This window comes from Corvus hawaiiensis, chromosome 21 (assembly GCF_020740725.1).
Source record: "Corvus hawaiiensis isolate bCorHaw1 chromosome 21, bCorHaw1.pri.cur, whole genome shotgun sequence".
Lineage (NCBI taxonomy): Eukaryota > Metazoa > Chordata > Aves > Passeriformes > Corvidae > Corvus > Corvus hawaiiensis.
In genome coordinates this window covers 7,707,324-7,725,695 of record NC_063233.1, presented here as the reverse complement: position 1 = coordinate 7,725,695, position 18,372 = coordinate 7,707,324, and the positions used below count along the sequence as shown (strand labels likewise).

The following is an 18,372-nucleotide window of genomic DNA, read 5'->3' as shown; positions in this document are numbered from 1 at the left end:
TTTGTTGAGTTTTAAAATAGAGTCTGTATACATTTTTTTAGCACAGCTATTAATACATAGCTATTAATACACCGCTATTAATACATTAATAGATTATTATATACATTAATAAATCTCTCACTGTAAAAATAGATCTTTGTACGCAAAAGTCTGATTTCAATTGCAAATTGGAGGGGGAGGGAAGCAGAAGAAGAGATAAAGTTTTATTCAAAATGTCTCCTTTGAAGGAAACTGAACAAATGTACTTTCCTCCTTCATATATTCATGAGATGACTGCTTCCCTACCCCGTTCTCCGCCACCCTCAGCTCCGGGCTCGGAGCCAGCACAGCCCTTATCTGGTACGAGGCAGGGAAAAAAAAGTCCTGATAGGATCAGAAGTTTTCAGTAGTTTAACAAATCGGGGAAAAAGTCTCCATTGGGTTCTAATAAAGCTTTAGGAGCGTGACAGGAAAGGGGATGCCGGGAAAGGATGGTGTGCAGTGGGAGGGGGATGGAGAGCAGCATCCTGCAGTGGGGACAGGGATTCCAGGGCACCCCAAAACCCTTCTGGACACGCACCCACTCTTTGCTTTTCTCCTTTATTGCCAAGCTTTGCCATTCCCCCCACCTGCAGAGAGCAGGAGAGAACATCTGCAGCTCCCATCCTCACTGCAGCTGGGTGAGCAGGAACTGGCAGGACCCCATCCCACCGGAAAGGGACGGGCAGAGCCCACGGCAGCACCCACCCAGCACCAGCTGCCCTGATCCTCCTTCATCCTCCCTCCAGTCACGGCGCTCAGTCGCTTCCCAGCTAATTGCCTCCACTCATGTGTGCAAACTCACCGATTACCGGAAAATGTCATGGAATGTTAATTTCATTCGGAATGTGCTCCCATTTTTTTATGATGGGAAATGAATAAGCATTGTATTAATAGCATAATTTCCAACTCCAACCGCAGTCGCGGCCCTGCGGATGGAGGCTGCACGTTACTCGTCACCCTGCGCCTTCCCTGCCTCTTCACCTTCCTCCCTTCCCTCCCCACCACTCCCCCCACTTCTCCTGTTGGTAATTAAGATAATGCAATGTAATTATAAACATATTAGGAAAGATCAAACGCTGAAGAGCCGCAGCCCGACAGTCCCGCCTCCACCTCACAGCTCTGCCTGGAGAGCACCTCCCAAAAGCTGATGGGTCCCTGCTCTCCTGGGGCTGCTCCAGCTGGGTTTGACCTTCCCAAGAGCTGTTTCTGTCCAGGAAACCCTCAGCTCCTCCACGGGGCAAAGACTTTCTAGCACACCCCTCCCCTAACATGTACAGGGCATTTATTTTTTTATCCCATTTCTCCTGCAAGGAAAAACCTTTGGCCGTGGGGTTCTGCCCTATCTCCCCCTGCCCCAGCACTGAGGAGGTCCAGTCCAATGGAGACTCCATTTCCCATTTTCTCGGCTCTAATAAAACCCTTAACTCAGGTTTTTTTATGAGATATCATAACTTTCTTGCCTAAACAGGGAGCAGAGAGGATGAGGCAAGATGGGCAGACCCTCGGTATCAGCTAATGCTCCTCAAGTTATCAAATAATTGAAAAGTTAAATAGGAACACTCTGGAGAAAGCTTCTCGATTTGGTGCTAATGGGCACACGGAACAGTCTGGGCTAATGTTGCATGGAGGAGAGACACAGGCTTGAGAGCACAGCGCTGACCTCCAGCTCCCTCTCTCCCCCACACAGCTCCTGCAGCTCCTCAGAGCCAGAGGAGACGCTGCCCCACGGAGCCAGCTGGGGCAGGGACACACCGAGGGCAGGAAAGTCCCATCCCCACATGGCTGAGGAGCCGCTGCTGGGGGATGAGCCTGGATGCAGCAGCACTTTGGCATGTGTCAAGTGAGTGTGAGCCCAAAGGATGGGCATGGGCAGGACAGGGCTCCAGAACAGCCACTATGGGTGGGAAATGTGGCACAGTGGCCCCTCTCCAGTCTCCACCACTACCCAACCCCCCGCTCAGCAGCATGAACTCAGCAGCAGAATGAACTTTTTAGTTAGAAAATACATTTCCTCTGCCCATCGGACAAGGTGACATTTTTCACAGTACTGACAATGCCGTGCCACCTGCCAGGATGAACGAGGGAGAGATGCCAACCCAGAGGAGAAGGACAAACTACCAAAATCTGAAGCTGGCCAGGAGCTTCAGCTCCAAAAGCAGCAGCAAAAGGACCAATGACCTCTCACACTGGGCAGCACATGGGTGGAGGCAGCAGGCAGGGGAAAATGAGCTGAGAGCTGGTTTGCTGGCTCAGGAGAAGACCTGGAGTAATAGGAACACCCAGAAAGCCCAGGATATCAAAACCAAACCATTCCAAGCCACACAGGTAAAGAAATGAGGCTGAGCACTGCCACACTCACAGGACCCAGTGGGAGAGTCGCAGCAAATGCTGTAACTCAGCCATCAGAAAGGATTGATTTGAAGCACCTTGTTAATAAGGTTCCTCTCCCACTGGTCCTTCAGGGAGGTCAGTGCCTAATGATAAATGGGGCTGGAAGGTGCCTGCAGACCCAGTATCAGCACAGGTGCCCAGCCTCAATCCATCTTCCTTAGGAGCCAGCTGACAAAACCGTCTCGGTGGTGTAGCCAGGTAAAACACAACCGATGGGAAGAGGACACACAAACAGAGTGAAGAGTTGGTGTTGCAGCTGCCCTCCCTGATCCCTTCCCCATAAAACCCACAAGTCTGGGATGGAATGATGGGGGAAAATCTCCACATGCCGACTGGTGGAGCCACAATGCCACGAGGAGCCAAGGAGAAGAAGGGCTGAGTATCGTGGTCTGAAACAAACCCATCACTTGCTCAGGTGACAGGATCCAGAGCAGCCTCAGCTCTGAGCTCTGCATCCCAAGGGCTGAGTCCTAACCAACCTCTATACACTTCCAGTAGAAATGGGGAACACTGTGAGATTGTTCTCCTTCATCCCACATCCTCTTCTGATCAGCCTGACTTCAGAAACCAGTGGCAGGTTTTCACTCCATGCCGATACCATGGAAGCACCACCCCTGGGAGTGTTCAAAATCAGGTTGGACAGGGCCACGAGCAACCTGGTCTAGTGGAAGATGTCCCTGCCCACGGCAAGGGTTTGAACCAGATGGTCTTTAAGGTTCCTTTCAACCCAAACCATTCATTCCAGGATTCAGTGACAGCCCTGGCCCGAGCTGAAGCTCTCCCAGGTCCTCTGCACTGCACACAAGGTGGTTGCAAAATACAACCCAGAGGAGAAACTCAGGAGAGGCAAGGACACCTGAGATCCCCCAAGGCAAGTAAACAGCCATCATATTATTTTTTTAGACTTTCCATCAGGCAAAAAAAAAAAAAAAAAAAAAAAAAAGATAAAAAAAAGTCATCTTGAAGCTAATCCTGGTCAACAACTGTCCCACAGCCCAGCTACGCCTTTAAATAATGTAGTGCTTTATCAAACATTCATAGTGATGCACAAAGGGATGAACAATGCGCGCCTGGCATTTATATAAATATACTTCCTGATGGCTTATTTTCCTTGGACAGCCAACACTTCACAGCTTATCTTCTGTGAGCTCGTGATTTCACCTGGATGGAAAACACTTTGGACACCTGGGGAATCGGGACTACTGCACATGAAACTGCCATGACATCTGCACCGGGCACCTGCAGCCCCACCAAACTCCACAAAACTCCTCGCTCAAGAGCTGCTGCTGACTTGAGGAGCTAGAAGTCACCCAGCTGTGGCTGGAAGAGGGGGCAAGCAAGGGTATTTCTTCAACATGGGATGTTGTGGAGTGTCAGGATGAGACCAGCACACGCCTTGCAAAGCAGCAGGACTTCACAAATCCAGCATCCTGTCAGGATGCTTCAGGATGGCATAAGAAACCACCCTGTTTCTGTTCCAGTCCCCATGGCACCACTCAAAGCTGCTTTTCCAACTGTTTCTTCCCTCCTCTGTCTCATGGAATTAATGAGTGGGCTGTAGCAAAGAGAGGGGAGAAAAACAATAAAACACATCAGGAGCCCACCCCACCAGCCTGTTCTCCACAGCAACAGTTGCCGAGAGCCAGAAGAGCCCTGGCTGACCCTAGGTGTTTAAACCTTAATTAGTCATTAAGCATGGGCCACAAACCCATGAGCCAGGGGGCTGCAGGACCAGAGGAAGGCCCCAGACCCCAGAAGCTTCCCTGGCCCTTCTGAGCCACTCTTAGAGGCAGAAGTATGTTGGATATGGCTCTTGTGGGAGAGATGACCTGAGCATGCTCCCACACATCTGTGATGCTGCTTTGATGCACTTTCTTGGGGGTGTAAGGGAGGGGGACCATGTCCCACAGCACCACCTCCCACACTGGGGAGGACAACCCAGATCTGGGTTGGAGGTATCCAGTTCAATGGGATGATCAAAACAAACCTAAAACTCCAGCCTGGCGCCTCTCCACTGAGATCTCCAACGGCAGTTACTATATTAATATATTAATTACGACTGTGTTTATCTCTGCAAAGCACAGCTTTTCCCTGGCAGGTCAGGACATTTTCAAATCTGCACTGAAGCCTGAGCTGGCATCACCACAGAACCAAGGACCCAGTGGTACGCCTGGTGTAACCTCTCTAACTGGGGCCCTCATTCCCTTCATTAATGCGTTCAGATCAGTTACAATTGAGCCTGCTGGACTTGAAAACATCTTAAACGTCTCTATTAACTAGAGACACTACCTAAGCATGTCTGGAAGTGCTTCTCTGAATTAGGAGTCAATTCCTACCCTGTCAAGCCCCCTCCCCTTTTTTTTTTTTTTTTTTTTTAATTTCTTTATAGCTGAAATTTGAAGCTGTTTTTACAGACAGGACTAGAGGGCTGCAAGAAAACACTTTTCACTGGCAGGCTATGAGAATATACATTTTCAAAGGTCCCTGTAAATTACAGAAGGAGTTGGCGGGGATTAGAGCTGGGAAAAGCTGATCACGTACAAAGAGGGTCATGATCCCATCAGGTCACTGGAAAGAAGAGCCCCAAGACACATCAGATGCTGGCCTGACGCACTGTCCCATTTTAGCTTCCAGCCGCAGCAAACGTTAAGCCATCATTTTATTTATTAAAGGCTCAGAAAGCCTCTGGTTAATGCTGGGAATCAGGGTGGAACTGCATCTGACTCCCCGAGCCAGCGGCAGACGGTGGCTCCCAGCCCCAGCACGGGCACCAGGGATGGCACACCTTGGCACAGCCATGAGCCCCAGCACGGGCACCAGTGTCCCCTCAGGGACACCAGGCAGGCAGCTCAGGGACATCATTATCAGACCAGACATCTCCTTCCTGTGTGCTCTCCCTCCTCCAATGTGGAGAGCAACACCATCACCTGTCCATGGTGAGGGCATCGCCCCCAACTCACACCCATCTCTAAATCTCATCTCCAAGACACTGCAGAGCTCAGGTATTGCAATGAATGGCTGCTCTAGGGAACAGCTTAACTACCTGCCCTCCTCTTGCACAGCTCAGCCCCCAAAACGTCCCTTTCCACAGCCCCAACATCCTGCCCTCCAGCCAGAGCACTGCCTTACCCCTCTTCCTGGAGGAGTCTCCACTGGAAGGCAAAAACAATACTGAGATGTGGCCACCAGAACAGCTACTCCAGTGCCGGAGGGGGCATAGGGAGAGCTCTCTTGCCATCATCAGGATCCTTCCCCTGCTTTTTGCTGTTACCTCAGAGCCATTTGTCTCCCCTGCCTAAATCCCTTGTCTCGCAGTTCTCCTGGACTTCATCACCCAGAGCAGCTTGGCTGGGAGGCTGAGGGGACCACAAGCCCTGACATCAGCAGTTCTCCCTGTTTCCTTATGCTGCCCTGCCTGCTGTCTGGCTTGGCTCCCTCTCCAACCCCCAGATGAGGGCTGGACCATTAAATGACATGACCAGGGCTACCAGAGCAGCCAGTGGGAAAGTGGAGCTAGATCCACATCTCCAGGTGCACTCTAAGAGCCAGACCATCTTTCAGGAATGCCCAAAAGCATCTCACTACCGCTACAGCGAAAAGCATCCATGGATTAAGTAAGAGAAACTTCAGAGGTTTACCTGAGCCAACACAGCAGGGCAGAAGAAAGTCCAGGAGAGGAATTCAAGATGAGTGCAGAACCACACCTTTGATATACCCATGGCATTAATCATTGGAACCATCAGTAATAAGTCCTGTCTCCTGTCTAGACTTGGAGGCCATACCCAGACTGCAGAGCCTGTGAAGCCAGCACAAAGGCCTGCTTGAAAAGTTCTTTTTTTGAACATGAAAGAAACTGAGAAATAAAGATGGGTCCTTTGTTGCAGGAGTGGAATTGCAGATAGTCGATTTTCAAGTCTGATTTCTCCTCAGTTTTCACCAGGCAGAGGTTCTGTTTCTCACTGATCCTTAGAAGATTTGGTTTGGCAAAATCTTTCTGAGGAACCTGTGGGTAATCCCATACTGAGGTTTGCTGGATTTTGCCTTCATTTACCAACTCCATCGCTGTGTATCCAGTGCCTCCCAGACAGGGATGCAGCAGTGCCAGGCAATGGACTGGGGCCCAAAGTCCCTCAAAGAGGACGTGATGGACAGAAGCAAAGGGCTCCCGCTGCTGTAGGATGAAGCTGTGTCAGTGAGGATGAGAGCCATGTATATTAAAAGAGAAAAGCAAGTGAGGAATTCCCAAAGGGATGGAGCTTGAGGCCATCTGCTTGGGAAAGGCAGGAGAGCAGAACTCATGAGGAGTATGGGCTGGAAACTGCACAGGGAACTGAGGACAGAGGTGGTGAGGAAGGGGTAACACCTGCACAAATTGACCCGAATTCCCATAGTCACTGAACCTCGTGTACACACAGGGGCTGAGTTCAGACAGGGAGGGTCTCCCCAGCCAAGACCAAGACCCCAGAAACTGCACCCCACACCAGCAGACCTCACTTGGCACCACGCACACCCACTGAGCACAAAGCCCTAGAGACCTTTTAACTGCCAGAGAGAACTCAAACCCATGAGGAGAGAGTAGCCCCCCCTCCATCCCAGCTCCAGGGATCCTTCTGGATAATTAGGACAGCCTGGCTATCGCCTCCAGCCTCGCTCCAGTTCATTTTATTATTAATAAAAAAAAAAAGACTACTTTTCTACTTTTCTTCCTAAACTGCCTTGGATTTTTCTTCTGTCTAAATTCATCTGGGCTCTGTGCAATGTCACCAGGTCAGCTTGTGCTCCTGCTGCAATTCTAATTTTGTCAGCTTTACATTTTCTAGGCAGTTGGGAGATTTTTCTTTCTTTGCTCCTTTTTTTTTTTCCCCAAGTCAAAAATGATTTTGCATAACAGTAATAACATTAATGGCCCTGCACAGCGCATCCAGATTACAACTGCAGCTAGGGAGAAATAAACATCTCATCTTTGCCCTGCTGTTTATCTCCCCACAGCAGAGCCTGGTATCAGGTCAGAACCTGTAATTTCATTAACTTTATCACTCAGACACGCTTGTTGCTAGACGTCATTATTCAGCACATCACTCCTGTGTTTTGTTTGTGCTGGGATTCACTTCAGATGCTCCGGCACCACACGGGAGCATTCCTCCCATCCACATCACTGCCTGAGCTGGGGAGGAAGGTTTGGCTCGCTGAGCCATGATCTGCAAAACATTTGTGCTGCTCAAGCCTCCTGGGCAGGGACTGGATGGAGCAGAGCCATCCAGTGCAATTCCCTGCCTGATTCCCTGACCAGATACATCCAGAAGTGGTGAATAAAAAAACCCCACGGTCTTCCTCATGGAAAGGATAACTGACCCAACACCTGCCAAGCGTGGGGTGGCAAACCCCCACCGATGGAAAGAGCACAAGCCAGCACCAGCAAATCAACCAGTGCCAGCACAGGGGGGAAGCTGCAGCACTGGCAGAGGAGGGTGAGCAGAACTTCTCCATCCCATTGGATTTGCCATCCCTGGTAATTAGTGCAGGGAAGTGACACTTGAAAGAGCCTCTGCTGACAGCCCCGACGATGATACCGCTTGGAGCCCGCTGACAAGTCCCAGCTGATGTCTTATCACAAGGCAACACAGCAAGAGCACCGAGGAGAGCCTTTCCCACGGGAGCTGGTGGATTCCCTGGGATGCAGGCACAGCTCCACGCCCATCCCCAGTGACCACAGTGAAATCTGGCAGCGCCAGCTGGGCACCAGAGAAAGGCTGATCTTATTGTTGCACTACAGCCATGCTCCAGCTGGGTGTCCTGTAATGCATCCACCTTCAATCCAGCTGCAGAGCCATGCCTGAGCACAACTGGCTTCCAGTCCCTGGGCATCTCCAGGTACCTGGTGTCTGCTCACACCAGCTGCAGCTCCTCCACCCCCCCTGCCCCGCCCCCACAGGAAACCAGCTGTGACTGCTGCTCGTGTACGGTCAAAGCCCCTGTGAGCAGCATGTCTGAACCACCACGTTTCCCCTGTGTGTGTCACCAGGTCAGAGTGGAAAGCCCACAGCACATATATTTATATCTGCAATCTAAAAACCCTAGATCTGAACTGCAGCCACCTTGTCCTGGGCAATCCAGGCTCTAAGCAGCTTCAGCAGAGAGGAGTAAGTAGCACATACCATAGCTTGGCTCCCTGAGCAGAGCCTCATCCAAGAGGGAGAAGTGCCCATCTGGGAGGAAGCATATGGTGAACTGGCACAGTTTGGAAGGATCAGACTAGGCAAGGCACAAACCTGCCTCAATCCAAGGTGACGGCATCACAAGCAGAGCTGGTGGGAGCATTTGGGAACATCTCTCCCAGCCCAGGAATCATACAGGCAGCCCCAGCCCAGGGCAAGGGGTTCAGCCTGTGTAAGTTCTCTACTGCCAGTTCCTGAAGCCCTTGGACAGTTTAATATTCTGCTCTAGATCTTGTTTGCTATTTTGTTTTGAAGAGCACTGAAACGCAGTTAGTGCTGTCTTCCCCACTCACACAACTCTAAATAATTTATCGAAAAGCAAAACAAAGATGAGAATATGAAAGAAGAAAGAAGGTAGCTCAGTTACGATGTATGAAGGTTTTCATTTGTTCATTCTCACTAAGAAGAGGGTTGAGAAAACATCTCTTAACCCCATGGGCTGGTAACCCCAGACACACACCGAGGGATGCCAACAGGCATGCTCAGAGCAGCACTTGAGGATGGCAGATTGACCCCTGGGCACCTCCAAATCTGTTTGAGCAACAACAACCATCACCATCATCACAACCTTGTTTAAAAGGGGAAAGAGTAAAGAGCATTTAAAGGGTGGAAGAAACACAACCTCAACCACCACTTATGACCATCACAAAGGCAGGGAGCTGCTTTGCAGACACACTGCATCACCTAGGCTATCCCTGGCTCCTCCGTGGAGACAAAAAGAGTCCCTGTGCCCATCCCTGCCACTGTGGCTATTCAGTCTTTCTGGCAAGCCACACAATAAGGGAAGGATGGTTCAGCATCACCCCAAGATCCTTTCCCTGCACAGAGCGAGCCAGCACATCCCTTCCTGGCTGCTGCTGGAGTCACTCACAGCACTAACAATCAGCACTAACGTGCTTTGCTTTTGTTTATTCAAACGCGTTTTACTGTGCACTGCAGATGAACAATATTAAATGGCTCATAATAACATTTCAATAAGCAGAGGCGGGTGCAGCAGCTTCTGATAGACAGACATAAGAAATGCAAGCAATCAAGTGTGCATTAGCCAAAATATCCTGCGGAATGCACTGCTCCCCAGCAGAGCAGAGAGAGAAAAGCCACAAACCTTTCTTCTCGTAGTCAGGCTTCTCCTCCCCGCCCCGGCCCAGGCTCTCCAGCGTCCTTGTCACCTGGCTGCCAAATTCATCCTCCCTGGTGCTGGGCTCCGCCCGCCGCGGGGTCTCCTCCTCCTCCTCGTCCTCGTAGTCGTCCAGGATGGGGGTTTCCCGGATGGGCACCCCGATGACCGAGTTGTGGGCCTGCAGGCGCGAGTTGCGGAAGCTCTCGCGGGCCTGGGGGCCCAGCAGCACCGAGGGGATGTAGTGGATCTCGTGGGTGGCCTCGGTGCTGGCGCTCTTCTGCGGGATGCGGCGGCGCTTGTGCCAGCGCCGCTGGGCGTACAGGGCCACCATGAACACCAGCAGCAGCAGCAGCAGCGCGATCAGCCCACCCTGCAGACAGAGCAAAGGGCACAGTCAGGAGGGCACGGGGTGCAGGGAGGGGTGATGGGATGCTGCAGTGTCCATAGGATCACAGAATGATGGGTGGAGAGACCTTAAAGCCCATCTCATTCCACCCCCCACTGCCATGGGCAGGGACACCTTCCACTAGAGCAGGTTGCTCAAAGCCTCATCCAGCCTGGCCTTGGACACTTCCAGGGATGGAGCAGCCACAGCTTCTCTGAACAACATGTTCCAGTGCTTCACCACCCCAGAGCACCCTTCCATCCGCACCCCCTGGACGACACACAGGTGGATTCATGGAGCAGCCACCTCTCAAGTGTGAGGTCATGGACAGGTAGATCAGGATGCCAGCAGTGGCCTTTAGCTGGGAATAGCACAGTGGCACCCCTGGCTCAACTCTGCCCGTTCTCCCAGGCACTTTGTTCTTTCCACCTCACCCCTTGGGACCCCCAGGCCCCCTACACACAGGGAGATGGGAAACGGGGATGATCAAATCCCACCACTTAGGAGAAAAAACCTCATTAAAACAACCCAGCCATCACCCAGGAGCAATAAAGCCTTAGCAGAGACACGTATTTCCCAAAAATGATGGCGCAAAAAATGGCCCCTCACAGGAGATGCTCCCAAGGCATGGTTACCCCAGCTCCAACATTTCTGGGCTGATTTCCCTGTGGTTTCAAGATCAGCTGCAGAGCTGGGGGCACAGCACAACATATTCCAGACCCAGACCTTCTCTACTAAGCTCTTGTCCTTCCCCCCTCCAAATTTTATTCAATACAGCTCTCAACAATGTTAACATTAAAAACAAAAACCTTTTACAAAAAAATAAACTTCCAAATATCTTTATGTACATGGAAGTAGCATGTCCTCTCAAGGGAGCCTGGCTAGGAAGTACCAATGGCAGCCAGCCCTGCCTCTGCCTGCTCTGGAAGTCAAATTCATCCCTACACACACAAGAGCTGCGCCTGTGCCAGCTCTGAGCCTGTTAATCTCTGCAGCATCGGAGCAATTCTATCCCGTGGCAGACAAGCAAGGCAGGGCATGTAAATCAGGAGCAGCACGAGCGGCCAGGGCTTTGCAGCACGACAGGAACAGCCAGGGCAGGGCAGGCGTTCCGTGCACACCTGGGATGCCACAGCCCAGAGCTGCAGCGAGCTCTACAGCAAAGCAGAGGCGTGAAAATATTCCCTCTGCATTCGGTACAAAGCAGCAAGCTGCACCCGGAGCACGGCTCTGACTCCTGAACAGGAGCAGCTGGAAGGAGGCGGCACTGGAAAGTGCAGTTCACAGGATGAGTTACCTCGGGAGAGGCCTCCGGAGCTGGAGCGGAGGAGAGACGTTTCCCTGCCCCACAACCTGCCACAGCGAGGGGCCCAGCCCAGCACCCCCCACACCAGGATCCCCTCCTCTCCTGCAAAATGTCTCTAACAGATGCAGGACTTGGCGGCTCAGGACACTGCTCAGCTTGAGTTCCCCAATTTGTGTGACATGCACCTTCAGGAAAGGTGTTTTACTGTCCAGGAGAGGCTCAGGGATCCCTGAGGGGATTGGTGAGCAGGGCTTGGTGAGCAGCCCAGGTTTATGCCCTGCAGTACCAGGGCACTTCAAGGACCAGAGGGATGAGGACCCATCATGGCCTTCCATGCTCAAAAACAAGAACCAGCATGGACACCTCAACCTGGGAGAGCAGACACGAGTTTCCTTGGATTTGCACAGTGCCTGATGCATGGAGACCTCAGAGCATCACAGGAGCTCCCTGGCCTGAGGCACCCACAGCCACTGGCATTTGCTCAGAAATCCAGTTTGCAGGAGAGAAATCATGGCACACCAGGAGGGAGGCCAGGCCGGGTGAGAAGGACACAGCAGGGCCACAAACTTCAACACAACAAACCCTGCTGCAAAACCAGGTCTGGCTCATGTGCCAGACCTTGCAGCAAAGAGAGGGTTCTCGTGGTCCAGAAGGGCTTCAGAACAACACTCACGGATGTGATTGCTGAGAAAAATCTCCTCCAAGGTCTTCACCACCAAATCCCTGAGCTGCCCAGCTAGACATCACTCACACCTTGGTGCACTCTGCCACTGGAAAGTGGCTGCAGGGAAGAGCACTCTGCACCCATGGGCACACAGACACTCACTTTCCATGGAAAAGCAAAACCAGAGACATCCCAGATGCTCAGAAAAAGTCAGGGTGACAGAGAAAGCCTTGCAGGAGGAGCAGCTGTGCCAGCTGGACCCAAGGAAGGGGTTCAGACACCCGTGGCAGGCCTGGGACTGTGGATCTTCCTGGCTGGGCTCACCTTATATCTGCCCCTGGGAAATGGCCTGGAGAAAATAAATCTGTTAACATATTAAATAAAGATCTCTCTGCTTGGGAGAACCTACAAGAAGGCATAGAGGCACAGAGGTTACTGGTGTGCCATTCCCTCTCTGACTCAAGACTGACACGGCTGGCTCAAGGAAGCCAAGGGCTCCCAGCCCAGCCCAGCTACAACTCCCACATCCTTTGGGGATGAGCCAGAGATCTCTGCTCTGCCAGTCACTGAGACAACGGCCCCTCTCTCCCTGGGAAAAGCTGGGGCTGCCCGTGCCAGCCCCTAGGGTAAGCACCACGGGCTCATCACAGGCAGCACAGTTCCAATGTGCTCCTTTCGTCCCTGACCCTGTGCCAGCAGCTGCTTGTTTAACCACACCACACACGCTGGGAGAGCTTCCTGGGGAAAAGGGGGGAAAAAAAAAAGAATCAAACTTAGGAGGCATTCAAGCCAACCTCATTTTAATCTATTTTTCGTGTTAAATTATCCAACTGAGGGAGCGGGAGAGAGAAAGGGGAAAGAAGGGATAATATGAGAAATGTTTTATTTGACAACGTGTCATTCGGAAACTGATTATTTCTGTCTCTGAGCTTTTTAATATTCCCAAACAATGGCCAAGCCGCGCGGGGATTTGGTATTCTAAGGCTGGATTTATAATACTCTGTTCTGCAGTGATAAGAACACGGGCCTTTAATCCTCTGAGCTGTGAACATGCATATTCTCCCACGTAATGTCCTTCCTGCCACGCTCCCGCTGCCCTGGGCCGGCCGAGCAGGAGCCACCAGCACCAGAGTGTTGCCAAGACCCACAGGGGAGGAGAAGGAATGGGGAAAGGAAGATGGGGGAGAAGAGGGATGGTGGGAACGAGCCACATGTGGAAAGAACTGCAGGGCTGGTGGTACCAGAGCCACAGCTGAAGCTGTGAGAGCAGCAAGGCTGGGACTTATTTGAAGCCCAGGAGGAAAATCAATGGGAGAGGCCACCCTGAAGCCCAAGAGGTTGGACCCTCATACAATTCTGAAGGCTGCCAAGCTGCTGGATTGGAGGGCCATCACTCTTTAGGAATCTTTGAGATGCTGAACAATTTCCGGGCAGCAAGAGGAGGCATCACTGCTTTGAACACAACCACCACCCTGCCCTACCAACCAGTGAAAGACAAGGGAGTCCCACTGCTCCTCAGGGCTCCAGACAAGCTGTCTTGCAACAGCCTCTGGCCTTTCCAACTCTGCTCCCCACAGTGGGGGGATGCGGTGGGATCCCTTGCGGGAATCCTCCATCCCTGCAGCCTTGCAGTCACACAGTGACACAGCCCAGCAGTTCAGAAATCAAGCCCTGACAGTCTTCCAGCTGCCACACCAGAAGGGCTGAAGTCACAGAAGAAAGTCCCAGGCTGGAGGGGATAGTTTAGGCTGGCCAGACCTCTGACACCACAGCATCCCTTCTGCAGGTCAAAGCAAACCTGGTGCTAAACAGCACAGCCCTCAAGTCTGTGCTGACCTGGGCCCCTTCCTCCCAACACCAATGCAAGGTTTTGTCCTGAGGCAAAAATATCGCTCTTCCTTTCCTAACTCGAAGCCATTTATTGTCCAACATTGTGCTGGCAACCAGCCCCATGGCCAGCAACCTGCTGCTGGATGAAGCAGGATCTCACAGCCCCAGACATCACTCCAAGGACAGTCCCCCAGGACAGCTCAAGGACACCCCATCACTTCCTGGGCTGAACGAGCCCCCAGTGCTGGAGCACCACATCCCCTGCATCATCCCAGCAGGTGAATTAAGGTGAGCAATCAGGTATGAGCAATAACCACACAACCCTCGGGGCTCTTCACATTGTGTACTTTTCCTTTCTTTCCTTTTTGGATGTGAAGGTAATTAAACACTAGGAAAATTTACCAAGGGGTGTACTGGATTATCCATCACTGTCAATTTTAATTTTCTTTTTAAATCAAGCCTGGATGCTTTTTTGAAAAGTCATACTTTATTTCAAATGAGAAGTAGAGGCTTCAGGGCATTCTTGCACCCTGTGCAGCTCTGAGGGCACAGCAGATGATCCCATGGTCCCTTCTTGAATTCCACTCACCCCAGTTTTGGCTTTCCCACATTTCAGCTCCACAGCATCTTATCTTTCATCTCGGGTACATCGTCCCCTCCTAGATAACCCAGGCACACAAAGCACCACCAGACCTTGGACGCAAAGAGAGGTCAGGCAGAGCCCACCCCCATGCACAAATCACAGCCACCCCCTGCCAGCCCAAACCCCCACATGCAGCGGGGCCAGCAATGAGGCCGTGGATGAGTGAGCAGAACTGAGGGAACTGAGGCAGACAGTGGGGATGGGACCAGGGACAGACAGCAAGCCAGCATGAAGGCTAGAGTGGAACAGACAAACACCAGGATTAAAATATATACACATATGCACTCCAAAGGGATCTGGATCCTGCCCTGATCACCAGCCCACTCAACCCCACCTCTCTCTATAAGAGACAATGATGATACACAGGGCAAATCTCCTAAAAATACAACATTTTCTCCCTGTACACTTCAAATCCCCATTCAAGCACAGCTTCACCAAGGTGCTTAACCACACACTCAACTTTAAATATGTGTTTAATTCCCATTACAGTCCATGAGCCTAAAGCACACGCCTCAGCGCTTTGCTGAGCAGGGACAGCTCCTTGAATTGCAGCCCAAAGAGAACTGTGTTACATCTCTTTTTTCCCTTCTTTCCACAGCTCACCACCTCACTGAGCCACAGATACAACTGGGGCACTGTCTTGTGGTGGTGTTGCTATCACAACTGTGTCACCTAACCCTGCCCAGAGGTGACAGCACCCGGAGCCACCCTCTCTGAATGGGTGCAAGGAGCACAGCCTGTGGCCCAGGGGTTTGAGGAAAGGTTCCCACAGGACGGCTCCATCCACACCATGCAGATCCTCTTGCCATGCTGTGCATCCACACACAGGGCATAAATCTAACAGTACATACAGTCCTTTAAAGTACAACACACAAGCAATGAGAGTTACAGTTGCTGTGGGAACCATAACTTTAAAATCTCTGACTCTTCCACGTTAAAAACAACAACAACAACAACAACAACAAAAAAAAGTCAGACAGCAAGTCACATTTTCATATAATTTTTTTTTTTTTAAGCCATGCTCAGTTTTGTTTTGCTGTTTCATCCAAGAAGGGAAACAAAAGAAGGAGTGAACCTGCCAATCAGCCTTTCTGTGCTGCTCAGACATGCGATGTGATGTTCCAGTAAATGTTTATTTGAAAGGTCTCCCAGGCACCGGCTGTGTGCAAGCACCAAAACACACAACCCTCAATCACAGCCAACATGCCTGCGTGTCCCGAACTGCACATCTCGCTAGGATAACAATTCAAAATGACTCCTAATCCATTTTTATTATGTAAAAAAAGGCATTTATTTGCAGCGAGCTGAAAGAGGAGGGCTGGAGGTGATTTTATTAAGCACCTGATTGCTGGCTCTTTTTAAAGCCGGGGCGCAGATTGCATAAATTGTGATTTTAATGCGTGCTAAACGGTTCACCTAAATGGGCTGACCTGCTAACCCAGTGCCTGCCCTCAGAGAGGGAAGATTTTAAAATTCATAAGGTCTCCTGCGCTTGCGCTCATGTTTTCCTAATGTGGGCAGCCTGGGAGCAGAAAGCTCAGACAAAAACAAAAGCTTTTCTGTCCCCCCAAGGAGTTTCAGCTACAGAGCCCCATCCCTGCTCCACGCTAAGCCAACAAGAGAGCCCCGCACGTGTTCATCCCACTCAGCTCATTTCCACCCCACGCCTGAACTGCGTGTCATCCGTATTCAATTCACTTGAATTAAGAAAAAGGAACCTGGATTTTAAATAAAAGAGGCCACCTCATCCCCAGTAAGTGTCTCTGAGGTTTCACTGGCCAGGATCACCACGTGCTGCAGGCTGAGAGTGCCCAGGGATGTGGCAACACAAAAGCACCTCCCAGTGGAACACGGAGCTAAAGGAAAGTCCCTCAGAACCACCCCTGACACAACGTCCCTCTCTGCACCACCCTCGGCACAGAGCCCAAACCCTGATCGTCCACGGGAACCCAGCTGAGGTGGGGAGCATCCCCATGCCACAGCCACATCCCAGCAAAGGCAGCTCCTGCCAGGGAAAGGGCGAATGGGAATCCACACACACTGACTGTGTGTGGCCCTAACACCTTCCCAGCTGAGAGTGACAAAGCAACAAAGTCCTCCAGGGTTCAGTTTCAGCTTGGTTTCACCAAAATCACCAGTAACTTCCAGGGATGGAAGTCACTTGCCATGGGACCTCCCAAAGTCAGAGCCACTGCAGGAGCCCTGACCCACCCAACTGCTCCTCACCCCTTCCGAACAAAGGTTTAACAAAAGCTAAAGCAAGGTCTCAAATTAGGAGGATTATTACAATATCCGCCAGCGCAGCATTTGCTTGCAAGTAATGAAATGTAATTAAAAGTAAAGAACACTTGTCAGATAAATGACAAACACGTACTGCTGTTGCAAAAGTACCTTTGCTTGTTTTTTTTAATAATTGTGTTTATCCGCTTCCTCACTAATTTGCAAAAAATGCAGTTAATTCTCAGTGGATCTCACAACCATTAGTGCGAATTAATGCTGTTCCCACTGTATATTCTGCATATATTAGAAAAAAGAATAATCTAATAAGAGATGCACATCTCCGGGTGAGGGAACACGAGCACGATTCACATCGTGCCTCCAGCTCCCAAGCCCCAGAGAGGGACACGGTACAACACCCGTTCTGCTCAATTAACCAGCCCGCTTTTGGGGCTGCCAGACCTTGGCCACTCGTCCAGAAAACGTAGCAAAGGTGCAAAAACTCACCACAAACACAGGGACTTCTTGGAGAGCCAAACACCTCCAAACGCTGCTGATGGACCAGGTCTCCTCTGCATTGGTTGTGCTGGTGCTCTACCCGCAGTGAAGACGGGAGAGAGACTGGAAAAGGGGTTTAGCATTTATTTATGGACTTCTCAAGCAATTTATGGAGAGAGGAAGTGATGGGAAGGTGCTATTGTGCACACAGACATGAAGGAAAAGAGCTTGTTTTGTTGGCAGAGCGGTTTTTTTGGGAACAATCCAGCTTATTGTGTAAAAAAGAATAAAAAAACCAAAACAACAACCCACAAAAAACAAACCATGCCTTGCCGTATTTAAAGTGCAAGCATTTCAGCATAATGAACATCAACAACTGAATGAACACAAACCACAGCTTTCCAGAACGAGAGGGAGGATATTCAAACACAATATCAGGGATAAAGCCGCCGTGCACGTGCCCACATGGCATTTGGCATCAGAAGGTACTTCGGAATTCTGGCATCGTAGCTCACACAACAGGAGTTACACCCCACAGCCCCCCACACCCTAAGAGAATCCTCCTCTGGTACCTCGGGCATCACACACCAAAGGGAAAATACAACCCAAATCTGAAGTTTCATCAATTTTCATTTCTGATTTGATAATACATTTGAAAACTGTGCTGCCCCCCAAATAGCACAGAGCAGAGAGATCCAAGACTTTGATTTAAAGAAAAGATCTAAGACCTCAGGAACCCCACAAGCCTCCTCTCCCAAAACACCACAGCTATTCCCAGCAGGAATTATTAAGAGCCCAGTTAAATACAGCACTTAACCACACACTTAACTCCCATTAACTTCACTGGAACCTCGCACACAGGTAAAATTTGTCCGGTGTTTCAGGGCTTTTTCATCTCCCAGGGCTTTTTCCTCTCCCTGACAAGAATGGAGCTCACCCAGCTCTCCATGTGATGCCTCCAAACCACCTCGGGGCTCAGCACAGTGGAAAAACAAACCCATGGGGATGGGTTTTCCTGCTGCACAGCTCCCACACTCATTGCTCACACACGAGCCCACAGAAACCTTTTAGTTCTGCAGCAC

The 18,372-nt window shown here is 50.9% G+C and overlaps 1 protein-coding gene across 2 annotated transcripts in view; it reads right to left on the bottom strand.

The window, feature by feature from the left end:
• The window catches only part of ASTN2 (astrotactin 2), a 319,207-nt gene that overhangs the window by 228,737 nt on the left and 72,098 nt on the right, over window positions 1-18,372 (bottom strand). For both annotated transcript variants that reach the window (XM_048325211.1, XM_048325212.1), the window contains exon 3: window positions 9,733-10,117. In XM_048325211.1, the coding sequence (XP_048181168.1) occupies window positions 9,733-10,117 (385 nt within the window). The remainder of the gene's footprint in view (window positions 1-9,732; window positions 10,118-18,372) is intronic.